Genomic DNA, 17,581 nt, shown 5'->3' on the forward strand with positions numbered 1-17,581 from the left:
GGCATCATTAATGTACTTCAGTAATAACAGACAACTCGCTGTATGCTAGCAGTTGTTTTACCTATATGCAGCATTACACAACCTTGGTTAAATGGAGGGCTCCTGTATAGGATTTAAAATGCTTTTTTGGCAAATTCAGCACATAAAATATTAAAGATCAAAAAAACAAAAGAAAAAATAAGCAGCTGCAGCTTCAGCTCCACAACACATAAATAAAGACATTTTAAAAAAGGACTTGCAGATATTTTGAAACTGTCATTAAGCCTCATAAAAATCCCAGTGTAAAAATCCAATACACATATGCTTATTGCTGAAATGTCTTCCCAATGCCCAGAGAAGATGAAATAATTATTTTATTAATTTACCATAATTCTGAGCTCCAAATCTCTTTTATTTATTATCTATCACCATGAGAAATCAATCAAATCACAATTCATAAAAACAGACAAGGAAACTGCAATATGCAGAGCACCTTTTCTTTACTAAGTAAGCTTATATAACACAATTCTCAGGTCCTAAAAACTATTTTTCAAATAAAGTACAATTCATTACTTAGGCTTTTACTTTTTATCTATTCCAATAGCTCTTCAATACTTCTTTAAGAGCAGGGAAAAAAATAGAATAGCTCCTTGGATCATACAATATTTAGAATTAATAAAAGGCATAAATATTATCTACTGAACAAAGCAGCCGGACAAAAGAAAAGGAAAAAGGACATCTGTTTATTCTTTCTACAGATCTGGATATTTTTTGTAAAACAGAGTTAAACATTATATTCAAAACTGTAGAAAAAGCCTCTGAGCTACAAGTGTATTTTTTAATTGCATGGCTGATCCCAGATCTATTGGATTTTTGTTTTTACTATATTGCATAGAATGGATCATAGCAAGAAGCAAGGGAAATATAAAAAAATATATATGAAGTAGTATATCCATTGGATAAAATGCTCAAAAGAAGATAAAATTCTATTCCCAAATGCCCAAGACCAATGTGTGTATACATATTCTCAAATATATACAGATATGTCTACATACTGTGTGTATATATATATATGTATACATACACACACACATCTATATATGACTGCAGAAATTATGGAGCCAGAAATCCAATTCCAACCATGGTATTGTGTCTAATTTCATTGTCCTTCTTCCTGTGCCAGCCTTGTTTACACAGAAGTGTACACGTATACCTTGATGAGAAGCAATGTTTTGAAGATTGAGCTGTTGAAGTGTTTTACGTGTCCTTTTCCCAGCAAAATTAATTCTAATTAGTAAATGCTAATAGATTGTAGTAATTTATTGACTTTTTGTTCACAGGGAAGAAGCAAGACAGTGGCTACAATTCTGTATATTTGTTTTCATTATCCCAGACATTTAGAATTTTTCCTGCCCCAGTATCTTTGGGGAAAGGAAAAAAACTCCAAAACTTAGAACCCACCTAACAATTTCATTTTGTGTTGAGGAATCTACTGTTCAATGTTCTCTCCCCACACTTTATATATTAAATACTTTGTTGATGAAATAATGCAAATCTAAGATGCACTTTTATTTTAGATTTCCTTTTCAATTGATAACAATTTGATAGTCTGTGGTCCTGGTCATGCTGCTATTTTTGGTGAACTCCTCCTTTGGTTTACCATATAGATAACAAATTGTTTCAAAGCCAAAACCTCATTGCTTTATAGTTGTTATCTAGAGTCTCCCATTGTCTAAAATAAATTGGCTTTCTGGTAATCACATGGTGGTTATATCACAAGTATGTCTGGTATGTTTCCTGTTTTGGGTTTGCATATTAAAGTGAAGAAAATTCTTAGAAGCCTGTGGTGAATTGGGAGAGGCTGAATTAGCAGCTTTATTACAATTCAGTATTTTTTCTGACAAAGGCATAGGTAGAGAAGAAAATGGCATTAAGCAAAAAAACAGAAATGAAGGGCTTCAGAGGAGTCGTACTGCACCAAAAAAAGTACCGTCTCCATCCAAGGATATTTTAGCCCTTCTTCGTGGTATTGTAAGCTGAAGTTCATCCCCTTCTTCTAATTTTGCAATGCCTGGTAAAAAATTAGGAATATTTTTAAGTTAATATCTCAAATACACTACTTTATAAATGGTTCTCAAAAGTCATAATGTGTCATCCTCCAAATGTAAGCATGGCTTGCTACTTGCGATGAGTGTTTTTATCTTTAGGTACAATCTTAGGTTTGCAGCCTATCCAAAGCTGACACTTAACATCCTCTGTGAAGATGGACTTAATTTCCACACTGCACTCAGCATAGCACAGTTCACTTCAGCAAACACAGCAAAAATTTCTAACAGTGGTGTACCCAGGTTCCTCATGTTACGGTGATGAGACAGTCAAAATCAGCATTAAGTATTACGGGCCCCAGACCACTCTGTTCCCACACTTCTGGAGGAGGTCTTATGAGCTTTACCAACCTAATGAAGTTACCAGACATCAGCTGATCCACTGCAACTGCAGAGCACAAAAGTTTGCTTCCTACCAGCCACACATCAGCTGATATGATAACCAAGAGCATGTCCCCTTTGAGCTGCAGCCACTGAACTGAGAACACATCTAATATCTGCTGTGACACATGCTCAACAGCATGAGAGAGCAGTCAGAACTTTTTTTCCAAGTGAAAACAGAACAGTGTGAATTTGGGAAGCAGGAATCGTGAAGTGGCAAGATAGAGATCCTAGTTAGGAAAGGGAAGCAGTAATACAAGGATAAAATCAGAATATAGATGAAATTGAAGGTGGTTATGTTTCCAGAATGTGTGACTGAAGGGGCAAAAAATCAAATGAAATGTTTGGACGGTCTCAATTGCTGGGAAAAAGTATCTAGTTCATTAGTTGGTTAGTTTGAATTTATTTTTATTTGGAAAAAAATCAGCTTCCTTCCACATCCCATTTGTTTAATGTCATTACTTGCTGACAGTCAACTCCATCCCTCAGTGTCACCCACTTTTTCATAAGGTATTGAAAAAAATATTGCTGGAAAATGACCAAAGAGAAAACCTTCAAATCCACCATTAAGGTGGAAAGGCAGACAGTTAAGAGATAATATATGGGGCTTTATAGGCCTTGACACTAATTCCTTAAATGGTACTGCAGGAATATACACATATATTGAGCATTGAGCCTGCTGGACTTGCATTAAATATTTTAATTGGTCTTTCTTGTGGTGTTTCTAATTTGTGCAGTCATAAAGACCACCTTATAGGAATTAACTGTGTGTCATCAAACCAAAGACTAAAAGTCCAGTAGCCTTTATAAGGAGTAGAAATATCACAGTAAGGTATGCAAATATTAGATGGCTAAAATCCATACATGACATTTCAAAGGAGAATATAGCACTTTAATATTTCTTGGGATGCTAAATGTGGAATTCACCTCCTAAGTTAAACTGAGTTCTTCAGTGAGGACAGTAGGTATTCCTCTTGCCTGCTTCAGGCATCTAACTGAAAGCACCAAAATGTCTAACCACATTACAGAGTCAGTGGAGAGAGCAAAATTGTTCAGATCACCAAGCTAGATGCATAATCTCCAATTGCTGATACTTTATATAAAACTGCATTTTCTGAAAGTATTCTGTAATTTTTCAGTTAGCTAGATCTATGAATGCAGACCCTGTTCTTTATTACTGCTACAATACAAATGCCCAGCACTACAGATTCTATTTGATACAGCTTATTTGCAAACAAAGAAAAGGAAAATGTAGACATTTACCAGCAGTATAGCAAGAATTATTTGGATAAGACTGTGGCATATTTTGGATGCAGCGAAACAATGTCACCAAGCTGAGATCATCACCAAACACATGAGCCTTCTTCCTCTGTATTAAGTGTCCCATAGCAAATGTTGTATCTGTATATAAAACCTACAGAAAGAAGAGGTGAAAACTTTAAACTTATTGTATGGAAGCATTAAAAATCCTTACAAAAGTCAGGTGCTGCAGTGAATTGAACTTTCTCACCTGGCCATATATGAAAAAATAACCTGTTTCTTTGATCACTATTTTGTTTCCTTGTTCTTCCAGAGCTGTTCCACGTTTAAAGCTCAGGAGCCAAGGGACAATGCTTGAATCATCTAAAAGACAAAATAATTTTGGGTGATTGGAAAGGTTATTTTCCTCTTTTTCACCTGCTGACAATTAACAAAGATGAATTCTAGATAGAACTTCCAGTTTCACTAGGTGGATTTCCCCACTGAAAACATGATATTTGCAAGAGACCTCCAGATGCAGGGACTTCCTTGTTGTTTTTTTGATTTTTTTTTTTTTTTATTTTTTTTTTTTGGTTGGGGTTTTTAAAAAATTATTTATTTTATTTTTAAATTTGCTGTTAAAGCTCAGTTACTGCATTGAAGTTAGGTAACATTTGTTAAAAATGTTATCCCATGGAATAGTTAACTATAAATCATGGCACGTATTCTTACCTTTCTGTTGGATATCACTTTTGCTGTCAGCAATCAGTTGCAAGCAGGCCTGCAGCACTGCAAAGTGAAAGCATTTTGAAATCAAAGAAACATAAATCAGTAATAGAATAAACTTAAGAAACTACTTTAAGAAAAAAAAACAGGACATGGAAGAAATCTCTCAGTCTCACCACTTATTTTCAAACAGAACCTATTAGTTTTAACACAGACTTTACTCAAATGTACAAAATGAAAATTCCTGTTACAACACATACTAGATGACTTTCAGAGATCATGGAGCTAAGTGGGAGGCCTCAGGTAGCAGCACAAGTAACGTTTGTTTTAATATCTGGTCCTAATATAATTGTGTAGCAGTAAGTCAAATAAGCTAGAAATCATTAGGTCAATTAGCCTTGTTAATTTTCTAAGCAAAAGCTTGAAAAAAGCACCAAACCTGTCAACTATGATAGGTGGCAGATTTTATAACTATGTTTGCCATATTATTTAGAAAAATTACTTTCTGTTTATAGTTGCTGTAAAATATTAATCATATATACTTTCATAATAAATTCTTGAAGTCCATATATATGTACTTTCAATGTGTTTTCAGATACCTACACTTGATCAACCTATACTAAGAGGCAAAATAGAGAGATGACCCTTAGAAAATTAATGCACACATAACACATAGTATCTGTCAAAATGTGTTGCTCAAAACTGTAGAGATTGGTGACACTGAGAAAATAGGTATTTCTCATTAGCAAAAAATACTGCAGAATGTTAAAATATAGATTTGCAAATGAAACAAAGATCTTGTAAAAAAAACTTGCTAAGCAAAGCGTCAGGCAACTGGATAAAAGGAAAAAAGAATAGCTGCATTTGCTTGGAGCAGATTTTAATTGCAACATCTGGTTCTCATGCTACTTTGAAGGATGGAAAACAGAGTAGTAATACTTACTGCACATGACAGAGACCAAATGAATTTATAAAGGGTCAAGAGAAGAAAATTCTGCCATGGATTGCTCCATTTTGTTTACCACTTTTCAGACAAGAAGGCTATGGATCAGATTTGGCCACACAGATTTGGCTGTAACAGGGAATGCCATGGATATGTGGGATTCTGTTTCTGCTTCTGTCAGTGGTACCCACATGAGCAACCAAGTGTCCAGTAGCACAAACCTCTTTCTGCACAGCAGGTAGCAAGAGGATTTGGGCAGAAAGCAGTCTCTTTATGTTTCTAAGTCTCCTTTTTAAGGGGTCCCTTTTGAAAACAGCACAAGAGGGCTGGATGCTCACCAGCACTCAGCAGTGCCAACTGGCAGCACACAAGGATTCAATTCCAGAATGATCACACATCCTGCAAGCTCTATTCACGGTAATAGGAATGTTGTCATCCAAACTCCTGTGTCCTACACTGAAATGTGTCCTTGAGTCCTATCAATACACATCAACAATGTGCTACAATTTATAGATTTTTCAAACCAAGAATTTAAAGGCATCTGAATTATCTACCTCCTGGTAAGAAATCAAAAAACTCAAGCCAACACAAAATTGAAAAGTTATTATACTTCATACATTTTTCTATCACACTTGTGAGCAAAAGAGTTTTCTGGAAAATAAACTTCTAAATAAAATTAAAATGTGATTTTATGGACACACAAAGCACATCAGACAATTAATTTCAACAGTCATTAATTCTTCTTTGGAACAAAATGCCTTCCTAGTGAATGGAATTTGCTGATCACCTAGTATTTCAGTAACCTAAAACAAAATTTCAATGCCTGCTTTTAAAAGAACTCACTAATGTGGGCACCAGATTTTTCACTAACCAAACGAGAGGATTTGTGATGCTTCCTACTTCAGCTGCATACCAGTGAGCAGTGTCTACAGCAGTGAAAGCTATGGCTCTTTAACTCTTGTTAAACTCACTCTGCAAACTTGGTGGGCCACTCAGTTTGCAAGTGTGGATTTCTGCCCTGAAATTCTAGTCAGCATTGCTGAGAACTGCTCACAGTAATTAAAATTTGCAAGATCAGTGCAGTTTGAAATCATTTCCATCTTTAAAAAAAACCACACCAACTCTACTTCATTCTACAGACATCAGATCTGCACTTAATCTCTAAAAAAAAACCTCTTTTCTTTTTATATATGCAGACAGGAACAAGCCCCACAGAATGTAGTACACTTGCTTTTGGAGAAGATGCATGCAATAGTGTCCTTCATGACAATAAGAACGAGCACAGTGGCCATTTTGCCTAAAACTACAAAAAACAATACCTAAAAATGTGCTTGAAGGATTGAACAACAACGTGCTTCAAAAATATGTTCAGAAGTCAAAGCTGACACATAACTATTTCCAGTATATACAAGTACTTTGACTTCAGTGGAAATACTTACATGCCTAAAATTAAGTAATCCATTGAAAAAAAAAATCCAAGTAAACACTACTACTAAGAAGAAGAAGATATGGATATACAAATTACATTTTCTGGGTAAATTAACAGGAATTTTCAGTAAAAAGTAAATGTTGTTAAAAAACACCAGCAATTCTATTCCAAGAAGTACCCTAATCTTAAGTACAATGTGGAGAATGCATCTATTACAAAATACACATTGAATGGTTGCTATTTAATCTCTTTTAGCTCAGTGTAAGTGAAATCTGAGCAACATCTTTGTAGTCTAAAGGATTTTTGATTAATAATGAAAGCAAAATACAGGATTAATACAACACATCTTGAAAATGTGTAAAAATATCTAGACTGAGTGTTACCATGAGATCTATCTGTAAAAAAGTGTATCTAGAATGACAAAGTATGCCCCATCCTCTTGTGACTTTATATAATAGCTTTGCTTTGATGAACATTCTTTTTCCCAGCTTATTTTAATTGCTCTGCTGGCTGTTGGTTGGCAGAAGTTCATTTCAGAGTCTGTCTTATTCCATGAACAGAAGACCCAATTCTGAAGATGTTAGTCAGTACAGATGCCTTTATAAACCACAGCCAGCTTATGAAATGATGTATTCTCTACTGGTTGAGAATGTAGTCACAATTAAAAAAAAACCCTGCTTCTTTTGCTGAAGGACAGCAATCCAGATTTCTGCCTATCTCCATGATTTAAGAATTTATATTGGTAAAATAAAATTTTCCCTCACATGCAAACTTTGTTATTTTTAAAATTGCATAATAATTTTAGCATTTTGCAATCTCACTTAATGATCCATCCAAACAAAATCACAAAATTTCAAGTTTAATATTTGTGAGCTCATTTATAAAATTTAAAGTTTTGATATCTGACATCTGAGACATCTGTGCCCATTTTTGCTGAAATAAAACAGAGGAAAAACCCTAACGTTGAAAAAAAAAACCAAACCAAACCCAGACCTCCTTATATAGGTTCCTTTTTTTGTCTAGATCTGTTCTCTGTAGGCTTCCCAAAGCACATTTAAGCACTAGACAATTTAATTTATAAATAACAAGCATTTTCTTGAAGCATTTGCAGTTTTTCTTCCCTTAACTTCTTGGTTTCTCATCACAGGAGATCTTCTAGTTTTTGTTTTGCATTTTTATAAACTGATTTTCATGAACTCTATCACAGCAGAAACCAGGACAACTAGTTAATCTAGTGCTTTTTAATAGAGATGTCTTTATATGGCATTAATTATGGATTCAATCAGTCCCTGCATTAAAATGCCTTGATCATAGTTGCATGTATGACTAAGATCTAACAAACATCTTCAAAGAATTAGCAGCATTATTTCAACCTTCACATAGTTGCCAATAACATGTTATATTTAGAAAAACAAGGGAATTTTTTATTAGGAATTAAGACTTTTGTTACACAGTATAAAACAGAATGTTTAGAGCCTATTTGGTGTATTTTTGACTGTACAGTGTTCTGCATAATACACAGTACTGATTTATTCATTCATTCATACAGTGAAAGTCTTCATGTAAAACTGCAGGAATTGCATCAAGTAATTTTCTATCCTTTTTGTATAGAAGGGTCTATTTCCTTTTGAGTTAGACTGTTGTCAGCAGAAACAAATAAGGATAACATATTTTCAAGAAGTAGGCCTTTCTTTTTCCTTTTTAATTTGATTCTAATTTTCATTTCATATTTGACCTCTTCAAACAATAAAATATGAAGTATTGTGACTATTTGGCAAGGAAATTTTATATGTGGCATTTGTTTAAGCTAGTAAACAAAGTTTACATCTCAATTCAAAGATCACTAAAGTCAAGTACCACTTGTAAAACCTCTTGCTATCCCTCTGTCACAGATATCTAAAGTAACAATATACACAATCAAAACACTTCCAACCAACGAATGTACCAATTTTCTAGTACAGCAATTTTATCAAGAGCGATGGCAAAATTCTAATACCATGCTTGGAAGGTAAGAGTTACTTCCCATGGACACAACTGCTATTGGAGTAGAACCTCACAATTGTTAGTAAAAAAAAGCAATTGCCAAGTCACATGCCAGCTTACCCTGCCTCACTGATTTGTGGAATTACATAGAATAGCTCCTCAGCTCCTTCACACATGCAAGGAGTTGGACAACCTCAATACACCAAAGGAAATGTAGCCCATGGGGGCTCCAGTCTGATTTCAGCAGGTCACCTGCATTTGCATTTACAGAAGACCTGATTCTCACCACCCTCGGTCATGGAAATCAGAAACTCACAATAATGATCAGAATGAGACACTGAGAGAGTGTGAAAATGAAACCTGACATTCATACTTTGGCTTAGGCAATGGAACCTAAATCTTGTTCCTAGGCTCAAGTGTACATGCAGCTTAGGAAGAAACACACGATCAATAACTGTGAATAGAATATAGAATTCAGAAGAGGCCTTCTGTTGTGCACCAATTTTCCTCAATAGATTAAATTTGTAAAGAGAAACACAAAAAGTACATTTGTTGTAAGGTGTCCTGAGATGACATTTGCCAGAAGCGTACATTTCAAAATCACCCATTGCATCAAGAACTCTGGTTCTGACTGCTGACTGTGCAGCTTTATTTGGAATTGATGCTTGAACCACTTTTCTTCAACCTACCCAAGCTGGAAATTTTTGCAAGACACAAAATGTGCAGCTACTGATGACTAATAATTTTATGCATTAGCATAGACAAATGTAAACCCCATAAAAAAAGAAACAACATTGTGTTAAATTCACTTTCGTTCAATTGTTCTTTTAATTAAAATGCTTATTTGTGGCCACTTGTATGCATTAAAATGGAAATTCAGTATGTTTAAGAAAGGCTGTGCTGGGTGTAAAAAAAGAATGATGGGGCATCCATTCCTGGAATTTGATGATTAAAGTCTAAAAATCCCAGAACTGAACAATAACTTTATTTATAAACAAAATATTAGTTCTATATTTTACTTCTGCTCTCTGTTGAAACACAGGAGAAGCAGTTAGATACCAGTGATGTTTCCAAATATTAACTTTCTAAGGAATTGATCGATATAAAAGTAAAACGATGGCTCAGCAATTAACTATGAAATCAGACTCTACTTTGAGACCTTGCTGAAGCAAACAAAAGTAGGACAAGAACAGGCACCTCACTCAATACCCTGATTTCTTTTTTATTATAATAGAATAAGTGCCACACATCTGCAGGACAGTTTGGAGACTGATGGGATTCTGGTACCCAGATATGAATGTCAAACGATCAAAATGCAGGGCCTGTAATTCTATGTACATGACCAAATAGTAGACTGGATTCAGCACCATGAACAACACCATGTTCTTCTATTTAACTCACTCTGCTAAAACAAAATTTAACATTGACTAGTAGGTTCATGGCCATCAGTGAAATATGATCTGAGAAAATATAATATGTTACTAAACTCTGAAAAGCTAAATTTTTTGTAATTAGAGCAGGCAGAAAGCTAATTCTAACAGACAAACTTTGATAAAAATGCAATTTACTTTTTTTTATCTTTTTTATATACAAAAATATGAGGTTCATGTTACAAAACATTTTTGTAATAGGTCAACTTATGTAGCTTTTCCCTTTAAAATAAATGTTCATATTCTGTGTTTTCTTTCATCCATCCAAAACAACTTTAAAGCCAGCTGTACCTTAAAAAAAAGTTTACAGAAATAAGTAGCTTAATTGAAATTTTATGTGTTACAGGTAAACAGGTATAATTAGAGGTGGCTACATGATGAGAAGAACCAAAAGTCTACTCAGAAGCACAGCTGAGGAGCCCCAAACCCTGCTTGCTTCAAATAGCAATAAGACAAAAGATGAAAGCTATTGTGAAGGAAACTGGATCACTTGCCGAGTATTGGATCTCTAACATTCATTTAAAAAAAGACATTTCCTTATTTTTTATGATACTTGCACTTCAGATCACTTGTTTTTATTTGGGAGTTCCTAGGGTGGGGAGGGCAGGGGAGCTCTGTGGTTCCTGTGGAAGGAAACAGGCCACAAGAGATACAATTTAAGCAATCGTGATCTCAGTCCTGTTTGCGAAATCTTTCTTAGCCAAGATCTTGAATCAAAGACTACTAACGAAATAGAAAAAATCTCCTATAAACCTGTGGATTTTAAGAGATGTCCTGAATGAATGTTTGTTTTTTTTTTTTTTTTTAATATTAGAATTAAATGGAGTGATTGTACTCTAGAACTTTAATTTCATTTAGTTTACTGAAGCTCAAGTGAAATATATTGCATGTTAGTTGCTCACTGACAAGCGTATTTTTATTCAAAGCTTCATTTAGTCTTTACCTATAATTTACTCCATTTCAACTTCTCTAAATAGTTTAAGATATCAGTTAAAATAATATAAAAATATACAAAAGAAGAGTGAACTGATTTAGCAACCCAGGAATATTTTAGTTACTCAGTGCAATTAGAGTATGTGTGAAAACTAGTATAATAAAATTCTGCATTTCATCTTATAAGGCTGCATTGTGTTTGGAATAAGAAAGAAATGTAGGCATTTTATCCCCAAAGGAAAAAAATATATCCCATTAATTTGTCAACTCTGTAATACACATTGGAGGTCGTTTATGGAGCACAGTTTTCAGTGCTCTTTGCAGAACCTTTTAAAAAGGAGAACTATGACAAAAAAGAATCTTACTGGATTGGCACTCTTTTATTAATTTTACTATTTATTGATAGATTGTTTTAATGTAGAAATTATGCTAAACTTCTGAATTCCTTGTAGTCTGCCTCTTTTGTCAGGTACACGCCAGCCTTTCTTCTTGAAAGCTCCTATTTCCCTAAAGTTCTCATTACTTCTCTCTTTTAGTGTGAGCATGTTTCCCAGAAAAGTGAATTGGCATTTTTATTAATAGATTTGCCTCCCTACTTTGATCAGAGAGAATTGAACAGTTAAAAATCTGAATGATTTGAAGTTGCCTTTCTCAACTCTAACACATCATGCAGATTTGGTATCTAGCATTCAAAGTTTAACCTGCAGATAGCATAAATATCTGGTACCTTAAACAGTTAGTCCCTACCCATGGCAGGGTGGTTGGACTACATGGCCTTTAAAGATCCCTTCAAAACCAAAACATTCTGTGATTTAATATTCTGTCTTTTAAGAGAATATGCCTATGGTTAACACTATTCATCCACCAATAAATTTGAAAACCAGAATGGGCTCTGGGAGCATGGATCAATGGATAGGAGAAAGAAAACACAAACATTACTCCTGCTTTTCTCTAGACAGTATCCAACAGCAGCATCCCAACCCACTTCATCAGCTGGTATTTACCTTTTTCTTCTGTGTTGACAACAGACCGCCTGCCCCTGTTTCTACTCCCGTTCCAGATTTCCTTTTGGAAGCTCTCGGCTGTGCCAGTACCAGCAAGCCTGCTCTCCTAACAAGGAGAAGCAACAGTCAGTGAGAGCAGCCCCACATTTGTCCATGCCCTGCAAGTCAAAACCAACTCCTTCAGCTTACCTGCCTGGAGCCAGCTGCAGACACTTGCAGGAAGGAAGAAACAGGGGTACCTGCTTTATTTTCAGCAGGGGACACGAGTGGTTGGTCTAGTGGAGACCTTGCCTGGATGCTGTAGATGAGCTCGCTGCGCAGAGCTTCTAGTTCTGTTTTCAGGATGATAACATGGTAAAGAGACACTGCTGCAAGACAAGAGGACAGGAGTATTGCAAGCCACAGGAATGTGACAGGAAAAAGTCCCGTGGTGCCTGAAATAGCACCGGGGGGGGCAGAGGGAGAGGAGGCGGTATCCTTCTGTTGGATGACGTGCACACAGTCCACGGATTTCATCGCTGCTCTTTCCTTACTAAAGGCAGAGGGAGAGTTCAGCTGTCCCCTTCCGAGGTGCAATCCATGTTACCAGTTGCTCTCTGAAACTAAGGGCATCCAGAATAAGTGAACAAAACGCCCAGATCATTTCCTGTCATATGAAGCTGTTGATAGCACCATTAGACTTAATGTACAGAATGAACATCTAAGATTCTGTCTTCCCTTTGTTTCCACCTCTCTGTGCTGCATTTTGGAAACGAATACTTTCTCACATGCTACCTTCCTCCTTTCACTTTCCACTAGTAATTCATGTGGCAGCTTGCTATAGCTGTTTCCCATAATCTTTAAATTTAGGCACAGCCAGTACCACTGGTGATTTGGAGCCTTATCTAGAAGTGCAGAAACCATGTAAAATTTCCTGGCAGCAACCATGTAAAGTTTCCTGGCAGCATTTCATCCAGTGGTACTTAAAGGACATACACGTATGACAGGCATGTGCCTCTGTGTGTGTGAAGGCATATAGATGTACTCTATATATACATGATATCATTTATATTCAGGTGTTTATATTCATATCTAAAGTGCCAATATGTCTACAGAGGAGACAAATTATTCAAAATAATTTTTTTGTCCTTTTCTAAAAACAATAGTGAAAAACATTCCCAGGTATGAGTCACAAATTACAGGTTTCTCAGTTGTATGAAGATGCAAATTCTGCAGTTCAGTTCATTAAACTAACTTGAAAAGGGATGACATTTTATTAAACTTTTCTAATAAATACAGTCTCTCTAAAGAATTCAAGAACCTGCATTAATGCAAAAGGGAACACGAAGAAGCACAAAGAGGAAATTCAGTGGGGTAGAACTAGAAGAGGTGAAAACTAGGGGATGGAAAAGAATGAGAGAGGGGGAAATATGAACAGGATGAAAGGGCAAATATTAATTCAGAGAATTTAAAATTAAAGACAACCCAAAACTTTAAACATGCATGCTGACAATACTCAGGTGAATCCTGAGTGTTTGGTTTAAGTTAAAATTTTAAGATTTTATAAGTCTTTTCATCTTAAAACTCTGTATTAGGAATTTCTTTCTTCTCTGGAACAACAGGGCTACCTAGACATCCCACATATGTTCATGAGATTTTTTTACTATCTTCTTACAAAAAATTCAACTTTTACTCCTATGTTAAAAGTTCCAGTGGTTTGGAACAGAAGAAAAAAGATAAAAAGTATCACAATTATGGCTAAAATCAACAGGTCAACCCCTCTTTACCATGCAAGTAAACTTTATCTTTGCAAAGAGAAAACTTTTACAGGTCAGTTCAAACAGGATTTTTTGTAAAAAGTCCTGATGACAGCACCTACCAGAATAGCTCAGATCAAGTTAATTCTGTTGGGAAGGAGAAGGAAGAAGGAGCAACAATAGAGTAACAACTTCCGTAGCCTCTCCCTCTTCTGTTTCTTAAGGCTACAAGAAATTTAGTGTGATTATAAGCTTCATCTTCCGTTGTGATGCAAGGCACTCTTTTCTTTATTTTGCCACTTCTAGCAACCACACACATCCTACACAGATAAGTAAATCTGTTCCTAAATGCAAAGGGAAAAAATATATCCTGTATCTTGCACCTAGAAGTCACATATATACTGTGATAAATTATATAGAAATCAGTGTGGGGTGGAAAAAATAGAATACTATATCATTTCTGTTTCTATTTTAAAGGCTAAGTTAAACTGTAAATGGGGCTACATTTTGAAGTAAATGTAATATGAACTAATATAATGGGTTTTTTTTAACAGAATAAGCAATTATTGGTACTAAGCAGACATGCCTTCAAGTATCCCTAGACATCAGAACATTACCAGCCTAGTACTGACAGTTCCAAAAATAAAAAATAATGTGGAAAAGTTGGAAAAGAAGTGCTATTTTAGAAAATGAAACCGAGTGAGAACAAGAAAGTTATAACTAGCTATCCAGGAATACCAAGAAACTATTGGACAGTGAGGTCTCTGCAGTCATTAATGTATCAGAAAATAACAGACTGGTATATAAATAGCAGTGCTCTAGCCACTTCTAGAGAAAATAGGCTGTTCCCAGCCTCCACACCCTCTTTAAATAGGGTCATTATTTGGGCTGACAAAGTAATTGTAATGACATAGAGGACTTCCGTAAGATACCTGGCTCCATCTTGCTTATAATTCTGATCAATGACAATTTCAAAGGGGAGATGAGGAAAATCTCATCTCCCACACATGAGAAATTGTTAAATTCAACAGGCATTTGTAGCTAAGCATCAAAGGGATTCCTTTGTTGGCAAGCTTGTGTTGTTCTGTAGATTTATAAGCAGTTATGTGGATTGAAAGAAAATGTAAGTTCAGACAACTTCTGTGATGACAAAAATGATGGAACAATAACTAATGACAATAAGAGGTCAATCATGAAAATCAGTATGAATTACCTAGAAATAAGCTTAGCTGAACAACTTCCACTATAATCAGATGGCGCTTTAGTTAATTGCAGATTGCTAATTGCATCAAAGCAAATCACAAAAATTATGTCAAAAAGCCCCCCCAAAATCACCAAACCCAAAAAAGCTCCCAAACCAAACAACAACTCCATGATAGTTGCAGAGCCTAGAACTTAGAGTCAGTGTCTCAATGCTTGCCACTGTCTTGTCATAACATACTCTCCTTATGATTCCTCTCGTTGGCAGAGCTGCAAAGCGGTCCTTAGCCAGCTTAAAGCAAAATCAGTATGATTAGCACATGCTGCTTCTGCTGTGTTTTAAACTAAGGTGCAACTAAAGAGCACTAAGGAGTACTCAGATCAGCCTCCCATAAGCAGATATGGGAAGGTGATGGCTTCAGCTGATCACAAGCTCTCAGTGGAATATTCTTGTTGAAATAGAGGTATACTATTTGGATATATATGCTGCGGGGAAATAGCAACATGCTTTTATATTGACAAAACCTATTTGCTTGTAGCTAAGACTGGCAAAACTGAACTGTGAAAAAGGTCAAAAATCCAGAATGAATATAATACACCTGAGGAACTAATCTCAGAAATGGTGTTCAGGTTTTGGGTAGCAGCCTGCTTCTACTGGACAGCTTTCCTGAAAATACTTTTGCAAACTTTTGTACCACATCAACAATTTTGGTCTCAAGAAACACATGCAGTCAGCAAACCTTAGGGGCTGCCTCAAGACCAGTTCAAAGCAGCATTTTCCAAACTATTGCTACGAAAGAAAATGTCATTGCATTAAACTGCAGAAACCTAGTCCTGGCCATTTAACTCTGCAAACAAACAAGATAAAAAACTTATAATAAAGGCATTCTGAAAACATGGTCATAATTTGCATGCACCATACGTGATCTGTGCATATATACCATAGTGTCTCCTTAACCCAAAGTATGAGCTGTGCTGAACACTCAGATTAACTGACTAAAAAACCTCTTTAATTTAGCCAAGGAAAACTATTAAGAAATGCCTTGGCTAGTCTAAGAATTCTAGTTAACCAAGTCCTTTACTTCCAGGAAAAAGAGAAAAAATTTAGGTAAAATTCAAAATAATAAATAAATGAAAACCAAATCCCAACATTATCACTGAAGATGCTTAAAGGTGAGAATGTTTCACTACAAGACAGGAAAATGGGTTCCTGAACCCATTATTAAGGGTTCCTGAGCCCAAAATTAAGGCTGTTTAGAACTTCCAAGATGTTACAGCAGAAACAAGCCCTGTAATTTTATGCAGGTAATTAACTTTTTTTTTTTTAATTTCCATTATGCAGAGGTTCAGATTAAATGATAAAGATGGATCCTACTAATCTGAAAACTTATAAAAGATCAACATTACTTCTGGTGGGGAACCAAGGCAGAGATAGCAACCAATCATACAGGAAATTTGTGGTTTAACCAGAAACTGAATTCTTGATTTCCTGAAATCCATTTATGTACTTTAACCACAAAAGCATCTTCTTTGTGGGAGAGGAAAAACCCATAACGAAGTTCAATATACAAAAGAGAAGCAGTTGATATGACTGTGAAGGCTTAGCGTAAAAACCCAATTTACTGAAGAAACATGAAAGTTTACTTAAAAACAAATGTTCTGTTTTTCAAAAGGAGGTTGTACAGATGCTACAACCCAGAGATCCAGGCAAATGTGTCAAAGGCCACACTAAAAGTATGCCTCCAGTGGCAAGGGTCCAGCTTCACATACTTCTGAAGCAGCCGCAAAATGGTCCCTGTGGTTATTACAAGAAAGAGACCACGATATCTCGCCTTACCACACAAGACAGTGCAGAACACAGAAAAGGCCAAGGTTCCATTCTGAAATTTTCCATTTAATTTCAAGTCCTTTCTGAAGATGGACAAAACTGAAGATGGACTATTTTGGGGGAGATCAGAATAAATCCTGTATTATAGTTTTCTGCTAATGAAGAGATCTGCATTAAGAGTATTCACAGATACCCCTCTGAAACAGTATACATTCCCTGCAAGAATGCTTAATTAGTTCTTTCAGCCATTAACTACAACTTACACAGTAGCAAATCCAGGCAAGGTCTGACTCACAAATGCATCCCAAAAGTACTCTATTTCTGGATATCCCACTCCTATGGTTGTATATCTTATTAACTTCTAGGAAGTGTTGAATACCTTGAAAGCAAAGGATGTATTATACAAACAGTTTAAGCCTTTTTTTGATAAATTATCTTGTTAAAAGGAAAACAAAAAATTCTATGAGATTTTTCTGAGATGAAAAGGGTAATATTTTCTCTTTTCCTCAACATTTCAAAATTGCCGAGGATAACACAAATGTCTCTGCACATTTTAGGTATGCCATCCTTGTTTCATTCCTTGCAATATATTACTTCTCTAGATATCTAGACAATTTGGGTCCAAATGAGTATTACACAAAGTAAACCTACATCTGACTTGCAGC

At 35.5% G+C, this 17,581-nt stretch overlaps 1 protein-coding gene across 2 annotated transcripts in view; it reads right to left on the bottom strand.

The window, feature by feature from the left end:
- Window positions 1-706: 706 nt before the first annotated feature.
- ABHD13 (abhydrolase domain containing 13) overlaps window positions 707-17,581 on the bottom strand; it is a 34,507-nt gene continuing 17,632 nt past the window's right edge. The window contains exons 3-8 of one of the 2 annotated variants that reach the window (XM_053934099.1): window positions 12,342-12,520; window positions 12,153-12,258; window positions 4,437-4,493; window positions 3,976-4,088; window positions 3,729-3,879; window positions 707-2,050 (exon numbers count right to left, since the gene is read on the bottom strand). In XM_053934099.1, the coding sequence (XP_053790074.1) occupies window positions 1,938-2,050; window positions 3,729-3,879; window positions 3,976-4,088; window positions 4,437-4,493; window positions 12,153-12,258; window positions 12,342-12,520 (719 nt within the window). In that variant the 3' untranslated portion in view covers window positions 707-1,937. Of the gene's footprint in view, window positions 2,051-3,728; window positions 3,880-3,975; window positions 4,089-4,436; window positions 4,494-12,152; window positions 12,259-12,341; window positions 12,755-17,581 lie in introns of both variants that reach the window. The other variant, XM_053934105.1, reaches the window with a different exon arrangement.

This window comes from Vidua chalybeata, chromosome 2, assembly GCF_026979565.1.
Source record: "Vidua chalybeata isolate OUT-0048 chromosome 2, bVidCha1 merged haplotype, whole genome shotgun sequence".
NCBI lineage: Eukaryota > Metazoa > Chordata > Aves > Passeriformes > Viduidae > Vidua > Vidua chalybeata.